This window comes from Monodelphis domestica, chromosome 1 (assembly GCF_027887165.1).
Source record: "Monodelphis domestica isolate mMonDom1 chromosome 1, mMonDom1.pri, whole genome shotgun sequence".
Classification (NCBI taxonomy): Eukaryota; Metazoa; Chordata; class Mammalia; order Didelphimorphia; family Didelphidae; genus Monodelphis; species Monodelphis domestica.
Genome location: NC_077227.1, coordinates 285,328,426 through 285,350,282, shown reverse-complemented (window position 1 = coordinate 285,350,282; position 21,857 = coordinate 285,328,426). Strand labels below are relative to the sequence as shown.

The following is a 21,857-nucleotide window of genomic DNA, read 5'->3' as shown; positions in this document are numbered from 1 at the left end:
GGCTGAGAACGATGCTATTTTACAGTTAAACCGTTTTGCAAACTTGGGAATTAGTCTTAATTCTTCACTCAACTCTATTTGACATACCCAATCAATTGTCAAATTTTGTTATTTCCACCTCTTGCATACATTCTTTTTCTCCACTTACATGGCCACCACCATAGTCCAGGTCCTCATCATCTCTCTCCTAAACTAATGTAATAGTCTCCTAATTGTCTGTCCCCTCTCCAATTCTCTACAAACCTGCCAAAGTAACATTCATAAAGAACAAGTCTCATCATGTCACCCCCCTGTATCAATAAACTCTAATGGCACTTAAAAAATGCTTAATGAGTAAATGGCCGTAGGCCAGGGCAATTAAACTTAATGTCAGTTTCCATTGTTTTAGTGGTTGTTTCCATTTACATTATTAGAATCATTATATAGGTTGTTTTCTAAGCTCTGTTTACTTCACTTTGCATCAATTTATATGTCTTTTCTCTACTCTTCTGTATTCCTCATTTTTATCATTTCTTATATATCCCAGTAATATTCTACTAATGTGCCACAATTTGTTTATGCTGTGTTTAACTGATGTTTAGCTGATGAGCATCTATTTTGATTCCAGCTCTTAGCTACCACAAAAAGAGCTGCTATAATATTTTGGTGTTCGTGAATCTTTTCTTCCTGTTAGTGACCTTCTTCAGGGCTATGACTAACATTGTAATGTCATGATCAAAGAGTTTGGGCATTTTCGTCACTCTATTTGTATAATTCTAAATTGCTTTCCAAAATGTTTGTACCAATTCATACCTCTACCAACAATTCAAAACTGTGCCGATCTTTCTACAATTCTTTGGCGTTAAGTACTATTAAATTTTTTTTGGTCATTTTTGTCAATTTACTGTGATAATTAGGGTTGACTTAATTTGCATTTTTCATCTTATTAATGAATTGGAGCATTCCTTTAGTGGTCCTTCATAGTTGACAATTCTTTTGAGAACTCCATATATCCTCTGATCTATTGAGAAGTGGTTTATGTTTTTAAAAGGAGTAGATTGTAAATTTTGACAAGTGCTACCCCTTAAAATGAACTATTTACTGTTTATCTTATGTTTTATGTATCTTGTATGTTTTCTTGTACATTTAAACCTTGGGGGTTGAATGTGAGAATCTGTGAAGTCCCTTCTAATCTCTAAATCTAAGATTTTAGGAAGATGACACAGAAACTACTTTTCACTAAGAAAACATTATCAGTCTTTAAAATGCTTAAAGAGGATGGTAAGATATCATGAAGTGTCCCCTTTTAATAGAAGTGATATGTGAATTGCCGTAACATTATTCTGTAACTTGTGAAGATTAAATTTAACTCTCCCCTGATTATAACAATGAAATTAATTAACTCTCCCCTGATTTTGAAGATTAAATTGTAACTCCTGACTATTTTTAGAACACCCTGCTTGAAGATGGAGGCATAGAGGCAGCGAAAGTTCAGACCTCTGAAAACCCTTCCTTAACAATTACAAACTAAATGCTCCTAGAGGACGGAAAATCAAACCTAAGAACAAGACAGAGCCAAGGAACCCTCCTGCTAGACTCAACTTAAACGATACACCCCCAAAAGCCGGAATTCCAGAACACTCTGGTTTAAGGGGAAGGAAGAAGGAAGGTCCCAGGACCCCTCCTGCACATAGAGCACTAAGCCTCCAGAAGCAACTGGAACCTTTGGGCAGGCAAGGGTACCGGTCTGGAGGGAGTACCTTGCGGGTAAAGCTGTGCAAGGCTCAGTGTGTTGAACACAGGCAGTGGGGAAGCAGTTAGAGAAGAAGTGCAAAGGGCATAGCAGGCAGCCTACTTGCAGCACCGGAGACACTCCATATTGCCACCCTCCTCCCCAAGGTTTTGACCTCAGGGCACATCCAGCCCAATCCAGCTGGACATAACCCCATCAAAAGTCTTCAGAGGTCAGGGAAGCTCAAGCTCCCAACATCCCTCCCCCACAGACTGCACTGAGAGATCTCCTGACGAAGCTCCAAGGGTGAAGGCTAAAAGAAAAGCCCAAAATCACAAAAAAATGAGAGGAGCAAGAGTTCAGGCAACTGCAGGAAGTAAAGAAGGGGTAAATATAAGCAAACAAAAGAAAAAGAAAAAATTACAATTGACAGCTTCTATACAGGCAACAAACAAAGAGCCAACTGAACAGAGAAGGATGAAGGAACACCAAGCAAAAAACCAGAAACTCTAGTGAATTGGATACAGGCTCTGGAAGAACTCAAAATACAATTCAAAACACAATTAAGAGAGGCTGAAGACAATTGGGAAAAGAAATTAAAAAGTAAGATAAGTCATCTGGAAACAGAGGCAGTTGAAACTAAAACAAGAAAATAGTGTCTAAAAGCCAAAATTAACCAGCTTGAAAATGAGGCAAAGTAGATGAAAGATGAGGCAAAGAAAATAAAAGATCAGGCAAAGAGGATGAAAGATGACCTCCAAAGAAAATCAGACCAGAAGGAGGATGACCAAAAACACAGTGATGAAATCCAGTCTTTAAAATCCACAATACAACAACTAGAAACAAGCAACTTCACAAGGCAGCAGGACACTATAAAACAAAATCAAAAGACTGAAAAAATTGAGGAAAATAAGAAGAACCTCATTCACAAAACAGAAGATTTAGGAAATTGTTCCAGGAGAGACAACTTAAGAATCACTGGTCTACCCGAAGACCATGACAAAAGAAAAAGCCTGGACATCATACTACAGGAAATTATCCAAGAAAACTGCCCCGATATTCTAGAACAAGAAGGAAGAGTGGAGATCGAAAGAATCCACAGATCACATCCTGTACTTAATCCCTAACTGACAACACCCAAGAATGTTATAGCCAAATTTAAGAACTATCAGACCAAGGGAAAAAACAATTACAAACTGCTAAGAAGTCATTCAGATACCATGGAACCACAGTGAGGATAATACAGGATCTGGCTTCATTTACACTGAAGGACTGAAAGGCATGGAATATGATATTCCGGAAAGCAGGGGAACTAGGTCTACAACCAAGAATCAACTACCCAGCAAAACTGACTATATTCTTACTGGGGAAAGTGAAGTCATTCAACAAAATATAAGAATTCCAAGCATTTCTAAAGAAAAGACCAGAACTGAACAGAAAATTTGATGCCCAAGCACAGAACTCAAGAGGATAGTCAAAAGGTAATTAAAAAAGAGGGGAAAAAGAAAAACAAAACAAAAATAAACCACTTTTTTTCAAGAGACCCAATAAGTTAAAATGACATGTATCCTTATAAGAAGTCATTGGTAACTCTTAAAAAGTGTTGTTATCACCTGGGCAGCTAGAAGAATTACACTTAGAGGGAACAGTGACAAACTGGATAAGATGAAATGACAAGACATAAATATGTATATAGATATATGTATGCATAAATACATATATGTGTGTATCTTACCTTTAAGAGGTAAGAGAAGTGAATGAAATCTTAGAAAAATTAAAGTTAGTAGATATGTGGAGGAAAATAAGTAGGGACAAAAAAGAATACACCTTCATTTCAGCAGCACAGGGTACATCCACAAAGATTGACCATGTACTAGGGCATAAAAACATTGCAAACAGGTACAAAACAGCAGAAATAATAAATGCAACCTTCTCAAATCACAATGCAATGAAAATAATGATTAGTAAGGGTACATGAAGAGGCAAATAAAAAACTAATTGGAAATTAAACAATACATTTCTCCAAAATTAGTTAAAGAACAAACCATAGAAACAATTAATAATTTAATGGAAGAAAATGACAATGACGAGACATTCTTTCAAAATCTATGGGATGCAGCCAAAGCAGTACTCAGGGAGAAATTTATATCCTTGAGTTTATATATTAACAAATTAGAGAGGGCAGAGGTCAATGAATTGGGCATGCTAATTAAAAAACTAGAAAGTGGACAAACTAAAAATCCTCAGATGAAGACTAAATTAGAGATCCTAAAAATCAAGGAAGAAATTAATAAAATTGGAAGTCAAAGAACTACTGATTTAATAAATAAGACTAGAAACTGGTACTTTGAAAAAACAAACAAAATAGACAAAGTACTGGTCAATCTAATTAAAAAAAAGGAAAGAAGAAAACCAAATTGACAGTATCATAGATGAAAATGGAGACCTCAACTCTAATGAAGAGAAAATTAAGGCAATCATTAAAAATTATTATGCCCAATTATGTGGCAATAAATATGGCAATCTAGGTGATATCAATGAATATTTACAAAAATATAAATTGCCTAGAATAACAGAGGAAATAGACTACCTAAACAACCCCACATCAGAAAAAGAAATAGAACAAGCCATTAAAGAACTCCCTAAGAAAAAATCCCCAGGTCCAGGTGGATTCACAAATGAATTTTATCAAACATTCAAAGAACAACTAATCCCAATATTATACAAACTATTTGACAGAATAAGCAAAGGAGTTCTATCAAATTCCTTTTATGACACAAATGTGGTACTGATTGCAAAGCCAGGCAGGTCAAAAACAGAGAAAGAAAACTATAGGCAATCTCCTTAACGAATAAAGAAGCAAGAATCCGATACTAGCAAAAAGACTCCAGCAAGTGATCACGAAGGTTATTCACTATGACCAGGTAGGATTCATACCAGGAATTCAAGGATGGTTCAATATTAGGAAAACCATCACATAATTGACCATATTAACAAGCAAACCGACAAAAATCACACGATTATCTCAATAGATGCAGAAAAAGCTTTTAACAAAATACAACACTCATTCCTATTGAAAACACTAGAAAGCATAGGAATAGAAGGGTTTTCCTAAAAATAATACATCTAATACCATAAGTAAACATTATCTGCAATGGGGATAAACTAGAAGCCTTCCTAATAAGATCAGGAGTGAAACAAGGATGCCTATTATCACCTCTATTATTTAACATTGTACTAGAAACAATAGCTATAGCAATTAGAGAAGAAAAAGAAATTGAAGGTATTGAAATAGGCAATGAGGAGACCAAGCTATCACTTTTTGCAGATGATATGATGGTCTACTTAAGGAATCCTAGAGAATCAACCAAAAAGCTAGTTGATATAATCAACAACTTTAGCAAAGTTGCAGGATATAAAATCAACCCACATAAATCATCAGCATTTCTATATATCTCCAACACATCTCAGCAGCAAGAATTAGAAAGAGAAATTCCATTTAAAATCACCCACTTAGGAATCTATCTGCCAAGACAAACACAGGAACTATATGAACACAACTATAAAACACTCTCCAACCAATTAAAACTAGATCTAAAAAATTGGAGAAACATCGATTTCTCATGGGGAGGACGAGCTAACATAATAAAAATGAAAATCCTACCCAAATTTATTTACTTTTTTAGTGCCATACCCATCGAACTACCCAAAAATTTTTTTACTGAATTAGAATAAACCATAACAAAGTTCATTTGAAAGAACAAAAGATCAAGGATATCAAAGGAAATCATGAAAAAATGTGAAGGAAGGAGGCCTTGCAGTCCCAGATCTCAAACTATACTATAAAGCAGTGGTCATCAAAAAAATTTGGTACTGGCTAATAGATAGAGAGGATCAGTGAGACTTGGGGTAAGTGACCTCAGCAATAAGCCTTAAGATCCCAGTTTTGGGGACCAAAATCTACTATTTGATAAAAACTGCTGGGAAAATCAGAAGACATTATGGTAGAGATTAGATTTGGATCAACATCTCACATCCTACACCAAGATAAACTCAAAATAGGTAAATGACATGAATATAAAGAAGGAAACTATAAGCAAATTAGGTATATACAGAATAGTATACATGTCAGATCTTTGGGAAAGGAAAGACTTTAAAACAAAGCAAGACTTAGAAAAAATTCACAAAATGTAAAATAAATAATTTTGATTACATCAAATTAAAAAGGTTTTGTACAAATAAAACCAATGCAACCAAAATTAGAAGCGAAGCAACAAATTTAGGAAACAATCTTCATAACAAAAACCTCTGACAAAGGTCTAAATACTCAAATTTATAAAGAGATAAATCAATTGTACAAAAAATCAAGTCATTCTCCAATTGATAAATGGGCAGGGGACAAGAATAGGCAATTTTCAGTTAAAGAAATCAAAACAATTAATAAGCACATGAAAAAAGTGTTCTAAATCTCTTATAATCAGAGAGATGCAAATCAAAACAACCCTGAGGTATCACCTCATACCTAGTAGATTGGCTCACATGACAGCAACAGAAAGTAATGAATGTTGGAGGGGATGTGGCAAAGTCGGAACATTAATGCATTGCTGGTGGAGTTGTGAATTGATCCAACCTTTCTGGAGGTCAATTTAGAATTTTGCCCAAAGGGCATTAAAGGACTGTCTGCCCTTTGATCCAGCCATAGCACTGCTGGGTTTTTACCCCAAAGAGATAATAAGGAAAAAGACATGTACAAGAATATTCATAGCTGTGCTCTTTGTGGTGGCAAAAAATTGGAAAATGAGGGGATGCCCTTAAATTGGGGAATGGCTGAACAAACTTTGGTATATGTTGGTGATGGAATACTATTGTGCTCAAAGGAATAATAAATTGGAGGAATTCCATGGGAACTGGAACAACCTCCAGGAATTTATGCAGAACGTAAGGTGCAGAACCAGGTGAACATTGTACAGAGACTGATACACTGTGGTACAATCAAATGTAATGGACTTCTCCATTAATGGCAATGCAGTGATCCTGAACAACTTGAAGGGATCTACAAGAAAAAACACTATCTACATTCAGAGGAAAAATTGTGGGAGTAGAAACACAGAAGAAAAACAACTGCTTGAATACATGGGTCGAGAGAATATGGTTGGGGATGTAGACTCTAAATAAACATCCTAATCCAAACACCAACAACATGGAAATAGGTTCTGATCAAGGACATATGTAATACCCAGTGAAATTGCACATCCGCTACAGGAAGGGTGAGTGCAGGGGAGGGAGGGAAATAATATGATTCTTGTAACCAAGAAATAATGTTATAAATTGACTAAATAAATTAATTTTAATTAAAAAAAAAACACCCTGCTTAAAGCTGAGTATGGAGATCTGCCCATTTTTATATCTAATCCCAAAAGTGTGAACATCCCACTTAATCATTGAGTGGGAGGTCTGTGACCCATATGTGCGATAGTGGGTGATGAATTAGAATCAACTGACTGCCTTCTGGGCAGTCCTAGAGCAGAACTTCAACTTTGATTGGTAGACATAAAATTAGGGGAAGACACAGTAAGTGTAGCAAGAGAAAATGTCTTTAAAAGGGAGTGACAACTTCCTGAAGGGAATTCAATTCTTCATGCTTTCGAGTTCAGGCTGGTGAAGAGGGGTAGAGGGATCTGCTGACTGGACCTGAGACCCTGTTCCTGACTGGACTAACACATGGTGAGTGAAAAAACTGACTCTTAACTGCTGGTTTTTCTCTGAAGAGACTGAAACTAACTCTTCCTCCTGGGGGGGTGGGGAGGTGAGGAGGCGCAAACAAATTACTTAGTGTTTAGGCTAGATATCTTACTTCATCCTCTCTCTTATTTTTCTTACTTCAACTCTTTCTATAATTTGTAAATAAACTGTAAATAAATCTCTTTGGAATTAATTAAATTCCTGGCAACCACACTCTTAAATAATCCAGACCAACCCTTTTATAAATAACCCCTTTTTCCCCTTACAAACTCCTCTCCATATGGCAACAAAGGCTAGAGATGGCTTGCGTGATGGGTAAGATCTGGCAGGAGAGGAAATGTACTCATGTTGGAATAACCTACTCAGGACACTCTCAGGTATTTCATGATCTAGAAATATGGATCTGAAAACCTACATCAAGTAAATTAACTTTTTTTCAGTGGTTGTTGCAAATGAAATATATATGTGTTTTTCTTACCGTTCAATTAATAACTTCAACAATTCCTGTGGTTTACAAAATGAACGATAGGTTGTAAGAAAAGTACGCACAAAATTGGGATCTGTAAAGGAAAATGAATATGGATTACTTACAAAATTTCTCCAGTTTAATTAAATTAAAAGTAGAATACAGTGAGGCCTCCCCTAGAGAAAGCTAAGTGGCCCAGTAAATAGAATGCTCGGCAGAGTCAAGAAGAACTGAGTTCAAATCCAGCCTCAAACACTTATGAGCTATGTAATCCTGGGCAAATCACTTATCCTTTTTTGGCCTCAGTTTCCTCTACTGTAAAAATGAAGATAATAGCACCTACTTCACCAGCTGTTGTGAGGATCAAATGAGATAACATTTATAAAGCACTTAGCATAGTGCCTGGCACATAGTATATTATTCTGTATAAATGTTTATTTACTTCTCCTTCCTTTCCTATCCCCAACCAACTTAACAATATTATTTTAACTTCTCTTAAAACAAAGACAGTGGAACTTCAGACAAATTAAGAAGAAGAGAAAAAAACATATTCTTTAAAAAAATTTTTTTATTATTTAAAGAATCAAGGTTGTTAATGTTTATTCTATGGGGATTAATATAAAGTTTTACTCCATATTTCACATATTCAGTTGTTAATGATTATTATGAAAAAAACCATTTTTTGAATCCCTCTTACCATAATAGTTCCATTTACAAACATCTTCAACTCTTCTTCAATCAGATACAGAATTTTAAAGCCAACTTGTTCAATAATGTAATATATCTTTATTTTAAAACTCAAGCCAGGGCCACAAGAAAAAGCAATAAGTAATTGTGTATTAAATATAGTAAATTTGTATTATTATGAAACCCAAGGGAACAGGGGAAAATTGGATTTGGAATCCATACCATAATGGTTAGCACTTTTTAATATAAATTTATATAAATACTATAAAGGTGGCACTTTTCTCCTTTCATTTAACTTACACAAAACCTAAGAGCACTCTATAGTGCCTGGGTTAAACCTTGAAGGCCTAAGAATTATAAGAAGTCGTTGTCTTCCATACTCGAAGAGGTCCAAATTGGCATTATGATGTACAGTATATATTACTGTGGCCAATGAGACCAATACAAGCTTCAAACGTTCTACTGTAAGTTGGCTACATATAGTTTATAAGATCACTTACCTTGACGGTATATCTTCCAGAGATGAACACATACATGATGAGGATGATGCACACATTGCCAGAGCTGGCCGAGTGTTTAGGAGGCTCCAAAGGAAAGTGTAAGTCAGAAAAGGTATTAAGTTGCCTACCAAACTGAAGCTCTACAGAGCTTTTATGCTGACATCACTGGTGTATGTTTTTGAAACCTGACAGTATACCAGTGCCATGACAAGAGATTGAATAGCTTCCATTTAAATTGCCTTAGGAAATTCTAAAGATCACCTGGCATGATAAAGTACCAGACACTGGGTTTCTTTTTAGAGTTGAACTGCCAAGCATTCAAACGCCACTGTAGAAAATGCAACTCTGGTGGACTGGCCATGTTCAAATACCAAACATTTATTGGTCTAAAAGACTATTTTATTGAAAACTCACACAAGGCAAGTGCTTTCACGGAAATCAGAATAAGCACAAGGGCACTCTAAAGGTCTCCATGAAGAACTATGGTATCAAGTGTGAGACATGGGAAATACTGGCACAGGACCATCCAACATGGAATGCCTGAATCAAAGAAGGCACTGTGCTCTATGATCAAAACAGAATTTCAGTCACTTAAAAGAAAACATGAAATGGGCAAATTTGGAGACACCTTCATCCCAAATGTTCATAAGAGTCAAAGATGAGAAAGGAAAGCATTCCAAGCATGAGGGACAACCTACACATAGGTTTAGAGATGAGAGATGGAATGAAATTTGCGAGGCACAGTAATAAGATGAGTTGTGCTGAACCTTTAGGAGCAGAAAGGAAAGTGATATGTAGTTAAGTCAACAATTGTTTATTATTCACTTACTATATTGCCAGGCATTATGCTAAGTGAAGGGGATACAAATACAATGAAAGAAACTATTAATATGACCACAAAAATGAGATGGAACAAAAAGTTAAAATTAAGGTAGGGTGGCCAAGTAGGAAGGGCAAAAGATAGTTTGAGGGAATATGCATGGGCTGATGTCTAAGCTATGTCAAGAGCTTTAGAGGAAGACCAACAGCACACTAATGGACCACTTATGAAGGATTTATTGAAAAATGTGGCTAAGACTGGAACAAAATGGGCAAGCATAGATCAGCTGTAATATGTACCAACATCAAAGTATTAATTGTAACAATCAAGTATTTTTAAAAAATATAAAAACACTAAATAAATTTATTTGTAATAAAGTAGCCTAGAATTTTTTAGTATATGCTATTTTTTCCTTTTACTTTAAGAGGGGAAGAAAATCTATATTTTAGAAATGGTCTACATTTCAATTGATATGTTAAGAGGAATAAATTAAAGGAAATACTAGACTGGCAATCAAAAGTTGGGGCTGTCCCACTTAATCTGAAATATGTATATGATTCACTGTTATATGAATATGTATATGTATATGATTCACTGTTATATGAAAATATAATTATACCCCAACTTTGACATTATACAAAGGAATTCTTTTCAAAGATGGGTACTACTAAAAGATCTATGAGATCTAGTTCAACTTCAAATTCTATAATTCATTGACTAAGGCTTTAAGTAAAACTACCAAAGCAAGTATAACAAAAGTGTTTTATGCTTATATTAAAAAATAAATAAAAATTCCCAGTGAATTCATCTTTAATATGCTTTGGTACTATATATGTTCCTGTCATAAATATAATAATCTTTAATTTTTTAAATAAGAATAACTTTGCGTGTGATAATATAAATTTAGTTTTGCTGTTTAAAGCACAGATATTTTTAATGAAATGATTAGTACTTGAGATTAGTGTTTGTTAATACTAGCATATATTAACAAAAGTCATAGCAAAGTTTTATAGCTAAGAGGAGATACTGCAAAGAGAAGGCAACATGGACTTTAGGTTAGCAATATCTATTAGACCTCCTACATTATATAAATTAAACTAGTTCTTCTCTAAAAAGCAAGGAAGCTGTCCCCAGGACTTAAATGAATAAGTAGCTAAAGTAGCTGGTAGCCATGTTAAGGCTCCCTGGTCATGGTAGAGGACAATAAGATCTGTCAATGAGGAGGTGGGGTCCTTCATACTTGGTTGATATTTCAAGGCCACCAGAGTGACCATAATCAACCCTTCTGGGAGCTAAATCTAAATCCTTGTTGAATATTCATTCCAAGCTATGGTTAAGTAACTATCTTTTTGTTGACTGTTAGTTACCTATAGTTGGGGTCAGGCCCAGACTTTAAAACTTAGATTTAAATCCTGTCTCACAAGATGTGTGATCCTTGGCCTCCCTACGTTTTTCTTCCCTGTAAAATAAGGGGACTAGAATCTATTTCTAACATACCTTCTAGCTCTAAATTTGCTATCTAAAACAACAATAATCACTAGTATATAGCACTTTCAGGTTTGTAAAGCATTGTTTGTGTTATCTTATTTGATCCTCACAACAATCTTGCAAGGTAGTTGCTATTATTCCCATTTTACTGATGAGGAAACTGAGACTAAAAGAAATGAAGTGACTTGCCCAGGATATGGTAAGGCTTGACCTCAGATGTTCCTGGTTCCAAATCCAGTGCTCTTCCCTACTGCTTCACCTTAACTGAGGCTCTTTCTTTATGAGTATCCATACTGATAAGATCTTGCATCTACCTAAGTAACTATGTATGTCATATCACAGACCTATGCTGATGAACTTTTCAGTTTCTCTAACAATATTTAGGTATAGAACTTAACATATGCTAAATTTAGAGGTGATACAATATGACTTAATGGAGAGCTTCTAGTCCAAATTTCCCTGGAATTAAAAAGGGAAATTTAAATTAAAAAATTAAAAATGTTAAAATTTTTCCTCATATGAAAATTTGCCTTTTTTGTAATTTTCATTCATTGCTCCCAGTTACACCCTCAAGGCTAAACAGAATAAGTCTAACTCCTTAATGTAAGAGCCATTCAAATTCTTGAAGATAGCTATCATGTCATACCTAACTCTTCTTCTCTAAGCTAAACATTCCTGATTCCTTCAACAAGAAATAAACTATGAATTGATAAATTTATGAAATGGAACAGACATACCTGCTTCATTGGGTATTTGCCAGAAAAGACTATGATGGTGGCAGGAAAAGGGGCTATAATCACACAGAGTGTACAGGGCAAATGATACAGTAAGTACCAAGACAAATGGCAAAACAATGATTGGGGAGAGGGGATGGGGTGGCAAGGAAAGGCAGATAGCATAGGGAAATAGATGGGGAAGGGGATAGGCACAGAGTATCATTAATGTATCCATGGGTTAAAATCAAAAAGCACTCAACAGCACAGACCTAATGGTGATGGAAAAATGCTGAAGAGGGCAGGGGATGGAGGGGTCTGAAGTCTCATATTTATAAGGTTACGAGGTGGGCAACCAATTAATTTTTATCTGTGCCAACTTAGGGTTAGTTCATTAAATATCCTAATCATCTCAAAGTTGTCAAGTAACATCTGGTGTTCTGCTGGTCTTACTGTGGCTATCTGGAACTTGTCTGAGATTTATATAACATAGGACCAAAAGGCCCTGACAGCAAAATTTAGATGGCTTCCCTTGATTTTAGCACATATTACTGAGGTGTGACTTTTGGTTAATATGTAATACAAATTATTCTTCTTTGACATTTAGAACAGTGTGTATGCAATTTCCAGGTTCCCCTTTGCAATCTTACTTCTTGCTACTGCTACTTTATACTGGCTCTTATAAACTTAATATACTGATTAGAAGGGGGAAGGGCTATTTAAGGGGGGCAACAACAAGATAACAATTTTAACACAAACTAGCTATTTCAAAATGGATGTCCCATAGGGATATGAAATTCTGTTGGTCCAAAGAGAATTCATTATCTTTCACCCCAAATATTCTCTCTTCTGAACTTCCTTATTTCTTTGGCAAAGACTATCACCAAAGTTCAAAAACTTGAGAATAATTCTTATTCATCCCATTCCACACATCAAGTCTGTTGCCAGTTGTATAGATTGTTGCCTTCATAGTATCTCTTATAAATCTCCTTCTCTCCAACCAATAAAAACATTTTTATTAAGCATTTACAATGGCCTAGAATTATGCTAAGTACTAGGAAGAAAATAAAATAAATGCAATAATCCATATTCACAAAGAATTTAGATTGCAATGGGAGAAACAATAAAGACATGTGTATACAGAATAATTTATATAAAGAGAATAAATACAAAGTAGTTAAATATAATATAGTCAGTGAGGGGGTTGAGAGGGTTAGGAAAGGCTTCATTGTAGAAGGTGGCTTGATTTTGAAAAAAAGATTCCATAAGGCAGCAATAGAAAATAATACATTTATAGAAATAAAGGACAGTAGGTGCTAAGGTAGGCAGATGAGAGACAGAATGTCATATGTAAGAAACCAAAAAAAGGCCAACTTAGCTGTAATGGAGAGTTGGGAGAGAGGATAATGTATTATGAAGCCGGAAAGATAGGTTCGGGCCATATTGTAAAGGATTTTAAAAACTAAATGGGAGTTTATAATGACTCTGAAGGTAGCAGGGCTTTATCAAGTAGGGAAATAACAAGGTCCAATCTGTATGTAAGTATAATTACTTTGGCAACTGTGAAGGATGAGGAGAGATTTGAGGTAGGGACATTAATTAGGAGACTGTTGTAAAAACACAGATGAGGTATAATGAGGACCTGAACTAAGGTGGAAGCCATGTGAGTAGAGAAAAGTTAAATGTGAGAGATGCAGTGGAATAAGGGAATGTGAGGGATCCAGGATAACAGGAAGGTTACAAATCTTGGAGACAAGAAGGATGGCAGTTCCTTCCACAGAAATTGGAAAGTTTTGGAAAAGGGGAGGGAGTTTGAAATGCCTCTCATGTGGAAATGTCCAACAAGCAGTTCTTGCTGTGGGGATGAAGTTTATAAGCAAGAATGGGGCTGGAAACACAGATCTTGGTCTGCAGAGAGAATAATGAAGCTGATGAGATCACCAAAAAGAGTTTATAGAGACAGAACCTTGGAAAATAACCACACTGAGGGAGGCAAAAAGAAGTCAGAAAGGTAAAAAGAAAACCAGGAAGATACAGTATCATAATAATCCAGAGAGGAGAGGAGTATCCAGAAAAAGAGTAGTCAAGAGTTTTAAATGAAGCAGACAGGTTGAGAAGAATGAGGCCCAAGAAAAGACTACCAGGTCTGGAAATTTAAATACCATTGCTAATTCTGTAGAGCAGTTTCAGTAGTAATGAGATCAGAAGACACACTCCAAAGGATTGAAGAATGAGGGAAGTGGAGACAGTGAGTAAAGATAGCTTTTTATAGGAGTTTGACAAAGAAAAGGAAGATATATATAGCTTATACTTATATGGCTCCCAGCCTACAGCAGGCCTTTATTACCTCTCTCCTTCATTAATGCAATGGCCTTCTTATTGGTCTTTCCCCTTTCTGATCTATTTCCAAATTATTTTCAAAGTGATATTCTTAAAATGTCTGACCATGGCCCAGTCCTGTTCAATAAACTTCAATGGCTAACTATATACAGGATAAAATGCAAAATCTTCTATTTGGCATTTGAAGTCAAACATAATTTGAATCTTTGTTGTTAGCATTGAGTTGTTTCAGTTGTGTCCAACTCTTGTGACTCAATTTTTGGGATTTTCTTGGCAAAGACACTTGAGAGGTTTGATATGTTCTTCTCTAATTCATTTTACAGATAAGGAAACTGAAATAACAGAGTTTAAGTGACTTACCCAGTCACAAAGCTCATAAAGGTTTGAGCCAGATTTGAACTCGGGAAGAGGAATCTTCTTAACTACAGACCTCTCTATCTACTTTGTCATTTAGCTGCCTCAGCTAAACAGTTTAATTATTACTATCCTTCCCTTTACACCTATAAACATAGACACATACCTGCATACATATGGTAGGTTAGTCTTTCAATTAATTTCACCACAGTTCCTCCTTTAATGATTGGGATTCCACTTTGAGAATTGTCTTCAAAAACAATATTTTCTTCAGAGTCTTTAACAACAAAGCGATAAACTTCTGGACTTGGCAACCTCAGTGGCTGTTCATTTTCTTCTTTTAATAATACTGAATCTAGCATTCGATCTAGTGTACTACGATACTGAAGAGAAATTAAGGCTGCCATCCAATTATTTTTCTCTTCAATGGATTTAGCAGCAAATAGAATGCTGTTTTCATCTTTGGAAATCAACTCAAAGGCATGCTTGTACTCACAAGTGTCATCTTTGTCACAGATTTGTACTTTCCTCATGATAAATTTTTCTTTCAATCTGTATTCTGCATTGCTATAACCTGGAATCCGGGATTGTCCATGATTAGTTTTACAGCTAATCATTAAGCCATCAAAAAGAAAAATATGACGTTCATGCTTAGCTCCTATTCTCATCAATGGGCCTTCCATAATAAATTCATTACAACACTGGCCAATATCTTTGCCTTCCCATCCATCAATATTTTTTTGAATTTCATTCATTTTTTTAATGGCTAGGTGCTTGCTCCGTAATTGACGGTTATAAAATCGACAAACAGGATCCCTATAAAATTTTAAAAAAAGTTTTTCCAGTTACTGTTAAATCACACCTAAAACAAATAAAGATTGTATACCATAAGAACTCATAACAAGTTACCAAAGTTGTACATTATCAACTCGAGTTAAATCAATTACAAAACAAAATGAAGTACAATGTTACCTTTCAACAATTTCACTGTCTCAAAGGGTAACTTTAACAAGTCATTTCTACTATGCCTCAGATTCCTTAATTGTGAGATGAGAAAAATGACCTATTATGCACTATACATCTAATGTTATCATTGAAGATTATAAAGATTATTGAGCTTCTTACACATTAGCTACAGAAAATTGTAAAATATGCTTTACAAAAAAATGATGTAGATACTGAAGTACAATTTAAAGGCAAATATTGAAATCATTTTTGGTACCTCGAAAAGTTATACAAAGTCAGTTTATGAACTTAAACCATTTAATTAAACATTTAATTCTCAATGATGACAGTCTGATTTTTTAATTTGTTGGATTTGTGTACCATCACCCAAGAAAGATACGTGTTTAGTGTCAGAATTGAAACAAAAAACTATCGCTACTAATCATACTTGGTCAGACATCTAGAAATTAAATCCAAGTATAGTTCATGGATCCTTCATGCATTGTATAATCTGAACTCACGCAGGTCGCCGCCTAGGTGAATGCTTGTTGCAAATCCGTTCCATGCTACATCGGAAATTCAGAAGAGCAGTAATAGCTTGTTTCAAACATTCTCTATCTTCTTGTTCTTCACTGCATTCTTGCAATTGCTAAGAAAAGTTGAAAAACCCAAAATAAATTTTGCATTTTGGTTTTTTATCCTCAACTTCAAGAATAACAAAAACTCATAAAAGCAAAAACAAAAGAAAAAAAACTATCACCAAACTAAAAGATTTTGTTTTTAAATCAAAGGAGAACAGAATATATTTAACACAGAAATTAGAATTGGAAGAGACTTGTAGCCCTAGCCATACCCAACAGGAAACCCCAATATCACAAACCTGACAAGTAGTCATTTAGCCTCATTTAAAGACTTCCAAGAAGAGGAATTCCATCCATTCTCAAAGGCAGATCATTCCACTTTTGGGCAGCTCTAATTGTTAGAAATTTTTTCTTGAAATTGAGCAGCTTGAATTTGCCTTTTTGCAACTTCCATCTCTTGATACTATTTCTGTTCTCTGGGACCAAATGGAATTTCTAGTCCCTCCTAGACAAATAGTGACCCTTCAAATACTTGATGATCGCTATCTTATTTCCCTGAGTTTCCTCTTCTTCATACTAAACCTACCCAGTTCCTTTCATTGATTCTTATGACATAGCCTCAAGGTCTTCCATCACCCTGATGACCCTCATCTGAACATTCTGCAGCTAATCAATAATATAATCACAATATTCCTAATGAGGTCTGACAAGGGTAAAGTACGAAGAGATTATCACTTCCCTCTTCTTAGAATACATTACTTTCTTAACATAGCCCAAAGTTACACCGGCTTTTTTTTAGTATTTAGTCCATTAAAGCCAAAAGGATCTTTTTTTCAGAACAACAGCTTTCTATCCATGACTTTCACTTTTTATATTGTATTAGTTATCCCTCCCAGAATTGTATCATCTCCAAATCAGATAAGTGTTTAATTTATTCCTTTATCCAAATCACTGATAAAACATTAAATAGCACAAAACTAAAACACAAATCACTAAGGCCTTCCACTGGAGACCTCGGAAAACATTACCCAGCTACTCCTTGAGACATTCGTCCAACCAGTTCTGAAGACATCTAGTTTTGTTATCATTTAGTCCAATGGCTGGCACAGTGTGTCCTGACAGCCAAATCCAGCCCTCTCCTGTTTTTGTATGGTCCAAAAGCTCAGAATGGTTTTTATATTTTTAAGTACAATAAAATCTTATTTAGAAATATAACACCATTCTTAGCTTGCCACATAGCATTTGACCAGCAGGCTGAAGCTACCAACCCCTAATTTAGTCCATAAGAGTGTGCTTCTTCACAAAAATAGAATGATACCTTATCAAAAGCATTGACATAATCCAGGTAAACCATAACCACAGCATCCCCCCCCCCATATTCTAGTTTAGTAATCATGTCAAAAAAGAAAATGAGGTTAATCTAGTATGACCTGTTCTTAACAAAACCAAGCCAGCTTTCTGTAATTATCATTTCCCTTTCTAGATGTTGGCTAACCATCTCTTTAATAATCCATTTTAGAATTTTCCCAAGAATCAAAGTCAAGCTCATTAGGCTTACTTTGCAAACTGTTTTTCTTCTCTCTCTTTTTTATAAAACTGGGACATTTGCTCTTCTCCAATCTTATGATAATTTCTAGTTTTCCATAAACTTTCAAATCTCACTGACAATGGCTCAGTAATCACATCTATTTGTTCTTTCAGAAGCTAAAGATGTAGCTTATCTCAGTCAAGTGACTTGAATTCATCAAGGTAGCTAATGCTTCTCTTTAGTATATCTCCTTACTAATCTTGTGTTTCAAGTCCCAGCTAGCCATTTTTATTGTCATTTCCAATAAAAAAAATTCATTCTCCTTTACAGAGAAAACAGGAAAAAAAATTATGTATGCAAAAGGACTTTTACAAAACAACTTTTCCATAGGCCCCTTTTCTTTTCTTTTTGTTTTTAAAGACCTTCTGCCTTAGAATCAATACTGTGTATTGTTTCCAAGCCAGAAAAGCAGCAAGGGCTAGGCCATGGGGGTTAAGTAACTTGCCTAGGGTCACATAGCTAGGAAGTGTATGAGGGCAGATTTGAACTCAGGTCCTCCTGTCTCTAGGCCTGGTTCTCAATCCACTGAGCTACCCAGCTGCTCCCTCCATAGTCCCCTTTTCTTGAACCCAACTACTACAGATATAATATATTCTACATTTAAAATCAAGAGAAAAGGCTAACTACGGAAGAGATTTCATTGCTTTCTACAAAAACAAAACTGTGGGGTTTTTTTAAGTGCCAGAAAATTCAAAATGATGTTAATTAATTTCTACTAGTTATTGTCAATAAAAGGGACAAAAGCACTAAAAAGAAACATACTTAGTTCTATATTTCATAACAAACCAAAATGTCTCTCTGTACAGGTGGTTTGACTGTATGACTTCTAATATTTTTAATAAACTACTCCATAAAGTCCATATTAAGAACCATGGTAATAAGCATTTTTGTGATAGCAAGTAACTGAAACAAAGGAGACTGAGGAATGACAATACAAAATGTGGCACATAATTGTAATGCAATATATAAGAATATAATAAGGTTACAAGAAATAAAGAATGTAATAAATACAAAGAAGCCAAAAACAGAATTAATTGATGCAAACTGAAGTGAGCAAAGGAAAATAATATGTCAATGGAGAGAATACACAAATAAAGTAATTAAAATTGAATATGATAAAATCATAAAGCTGATCTTTGGCTCCAAAAAAGGAATATGAAAAGATATCCCCCCATTCCACTAGAGAGCTAACAGATCCATAGATATGCAACATTATTTTGTCATTTTTTAAATATTGTTTTTGCCAATTAAAAAAACAAAACTTTTTTTTTAATAAGATGGCTCTCTGGTAATAGATTAATATGGTGGGGGGGGGGGAATCTAGGCAATATAAAAAGAAAGATATCAGTAAAAATCTGTTAAAAATAAAGAGAATTTTTTTCTTGTGAACTAAAGCTTTATTTCTTCCCTTGATTCCTATGCAACCCAACACCTAAACCAATCCACATGGCAGTCATGTCAAAGTCCTGCCCAGTCTGCTGAGGAAGTTCTAATATCATTCCATTAAATAAAATAACAGCACAGAATAATCTTGTATTTTTTCAAATTTCCTGCCCTAGTTTTCTTGGACAAAGCTGATCCAGAAATCATCCCTTGTTAAGACTACAGTAGTTTAGGGATCCTTTATTTTTTTCTGTTTTCTTTTTCTTTTTTAAAATATAGGCAAAGTTAGTCTTACACATGTAAGCCAGTATAGTATAAAAGTACTAAGCAATCTCTTTAATCTGTGATATACAATCTGCTGCTAAATCTTGTTGATTCTACCTTTGCAATATCTCTTGTATATATCTCTTATCTCTCCTCTGACAACACTGCCACCTAGATACAGACCCTCACAGCTGGACTACTGCAGGAACCTTCTGGTTGGTCTCCCTGCCTCAAATATCTTCTCATTTTAATCCATCTTCCTCTCAGTTGCTAAAGTTAAAAAGGGGATGAGATCATGGATGCCCTCCTACTGAACTATACTCCAAAGGCTCCCTATTACTTCCAGAAAGAAATATAAGATCCTCTACTTGGCTTCTAAAGCCCTTCATAACTTCCCCCCTTCTTATCTTTACTTTACTTTTATACTTTACTTCCTTCCATGTACTCTACAATTCAGAAGCACTTGCAGTTTCTTATATATGAAGTTCCATATACTAATTTGGTACATTTTCATAAATTATTCCCATGTCTAGAATGTTCTTCCTCACTTCCTTGGTTTTCTTTGAATCTCAGCTTCTTTATTGCTAGTGCTTTTTTCTGAGACTACCTACAAACTACCCTATATATCTTGTATATACTTAGTTGTATACACACTATCTCCTTTCCTCCCAGTAAAATGTGAGTTCCTTTAAGTCAGGGAATATTTCTCATCTTTCTTATCCTTAGTGTTTAACACAGGGAACATAGTAAACACTTAATAAATGCTTGTTAGCTAGTTCAGCAGTAAGGCACACTGAGGAAGAAACAAGAGGCAAGTCAAACCAGCACTTGAACAGCATGCCCCTTCAAACAGATGGAGACAGTTTCAAACCCTTAAAGAGCATCTGGAGTAGCAATGCTTCCAAGTCCAGTGCCCTCAGCCACCATGCTGAGAGAGGCAGTACCTGGGGTGGGCATTCTGGCAACTGTTTCTGTAGTTGCTACTGCAATAGCTACTAGAAAGCCCAGAAAAGAAAGCTCTTGCCATCAAAGCCCAGCATCAGAAATTAATATGATTTCATCAGTGGAAATGAAATTTTAAAAGAGGTACTTTTATGCTTTGTGATCTCATTAATGTGATTATGAATAGAAATTCTCCAATGCCATTTTCTCATCCTATGCATTCACTGTCTATGTCCTCTCATGTTCTCCACAGATCAACCCAGTGTGGTAAATGTCCTGTTCTAGGTTTTGTTTTCTTTTTAAGCATTTCTGATACCAGTAGTGGATTTGTACTTTCATTGGTTATCCCTTGCTCTTACCACATGACTAAACCATCTCCTTTTTCAATCTTATTTCCCAGATGTATCACTTAAGTCATTTTTTGTATTTTATATCAGGTATGCTGGTAGTAGCTAACCCTAACTATGGGAAGAAAGCATTATGTCATCAAACTTTAATTCTTGCAAAACTTCCTACAAACATATCTTTCTAGGCCATCCCCATTATTAGCTAAGGTTCTTCTGAAATGGGTGTGACAGCGACCATCATAACATACACACACATCCCTCAGCAAATTCTTTCACCCTGTTTATGTCTGAAGACTGGGAAAAAAACACATTAACTCTGAAGTGGAGAAAGACAATGAGGAGAGAGACCTGATACCAGTTAAGTAGCACCAAAGGTTATCATTGACACCAAATAGCAAGGTTGACTATATATACTGAAATTTTAAATTTTAAAGGAAAAATGAATAAAAAAATCCAAGATGATTTATGATGGTACTCTAATCCTTAAAAAAAAAATGTTATGTCTGCCTTTTAATGATTTCTAATTCAATTAAACAACAACAAAGCTAACAAAAGACATTTATTTATGTGTATATATAATAGTAACTGCACGAAGAGACAAAAATGAAATATCAAACATCGTCACATTCTGAATTCTAATAATTCATACTTATGTAGTATTGTGAAGTTTGAAAAGCATTTTTATTATCCTATCTCTGTGTGAGGTATGTATTACATATATTACTGTAATCATTTCATAGGTAGGGAACATAAGTTTAGTCATTTTTCAACTTGTCCATGGTTACTGGATCCAGGATAAGTAATTTGTCAAAGATAAATATTAGAGCAGTTAAGTGGCATGATGGATAGAGCACTGGACCTGGAGTCAAGAAGACCTGAATTCAAATCTGGCCTCAGACGCTTACTAGCTATTATTCTGTCCTGAGAAGAGTAGCAAGAGCTAGGCAAATGGGTTTAAGTGACTTGTACAGGCTCATATAGCTAGG

The 21,857-nt window shown here is 35.1% G+C and overlaps 1 protein-coding gene across 1 annotated transcript in view; it reads right to left on the bottom strand.

Moving 5' to 3' along the window:
- Window positions 1-21,857, bottom strand: part of SOS2 (SOS Ras/Rho guanine nucleotide exchange factor 2) — a 129,410-nt gene that overhangs the window by 46,736 nt on the left and 60,817 nt on the right. Inside the window, exons 9-11 of the mRNA XM_001379015.5 lie at window positions 16,288-16,415; window positions 14,988-15,637; window positions 7,932-8,013 (exon numbers count right to left, since the gene is read on the bottom strand). Coding sequence (XP_001379052.1) covers window positions 7,932-8,013; window positions 14,988-15,637; window positions 16,288-16,415 — 860 coding nt within the window. The remainder of the gene's footprint in view (window positions 1-7,931; window positions 8,014-14,987; window positions 15,638-16,287; window positions 16,416-21,857) is intronic.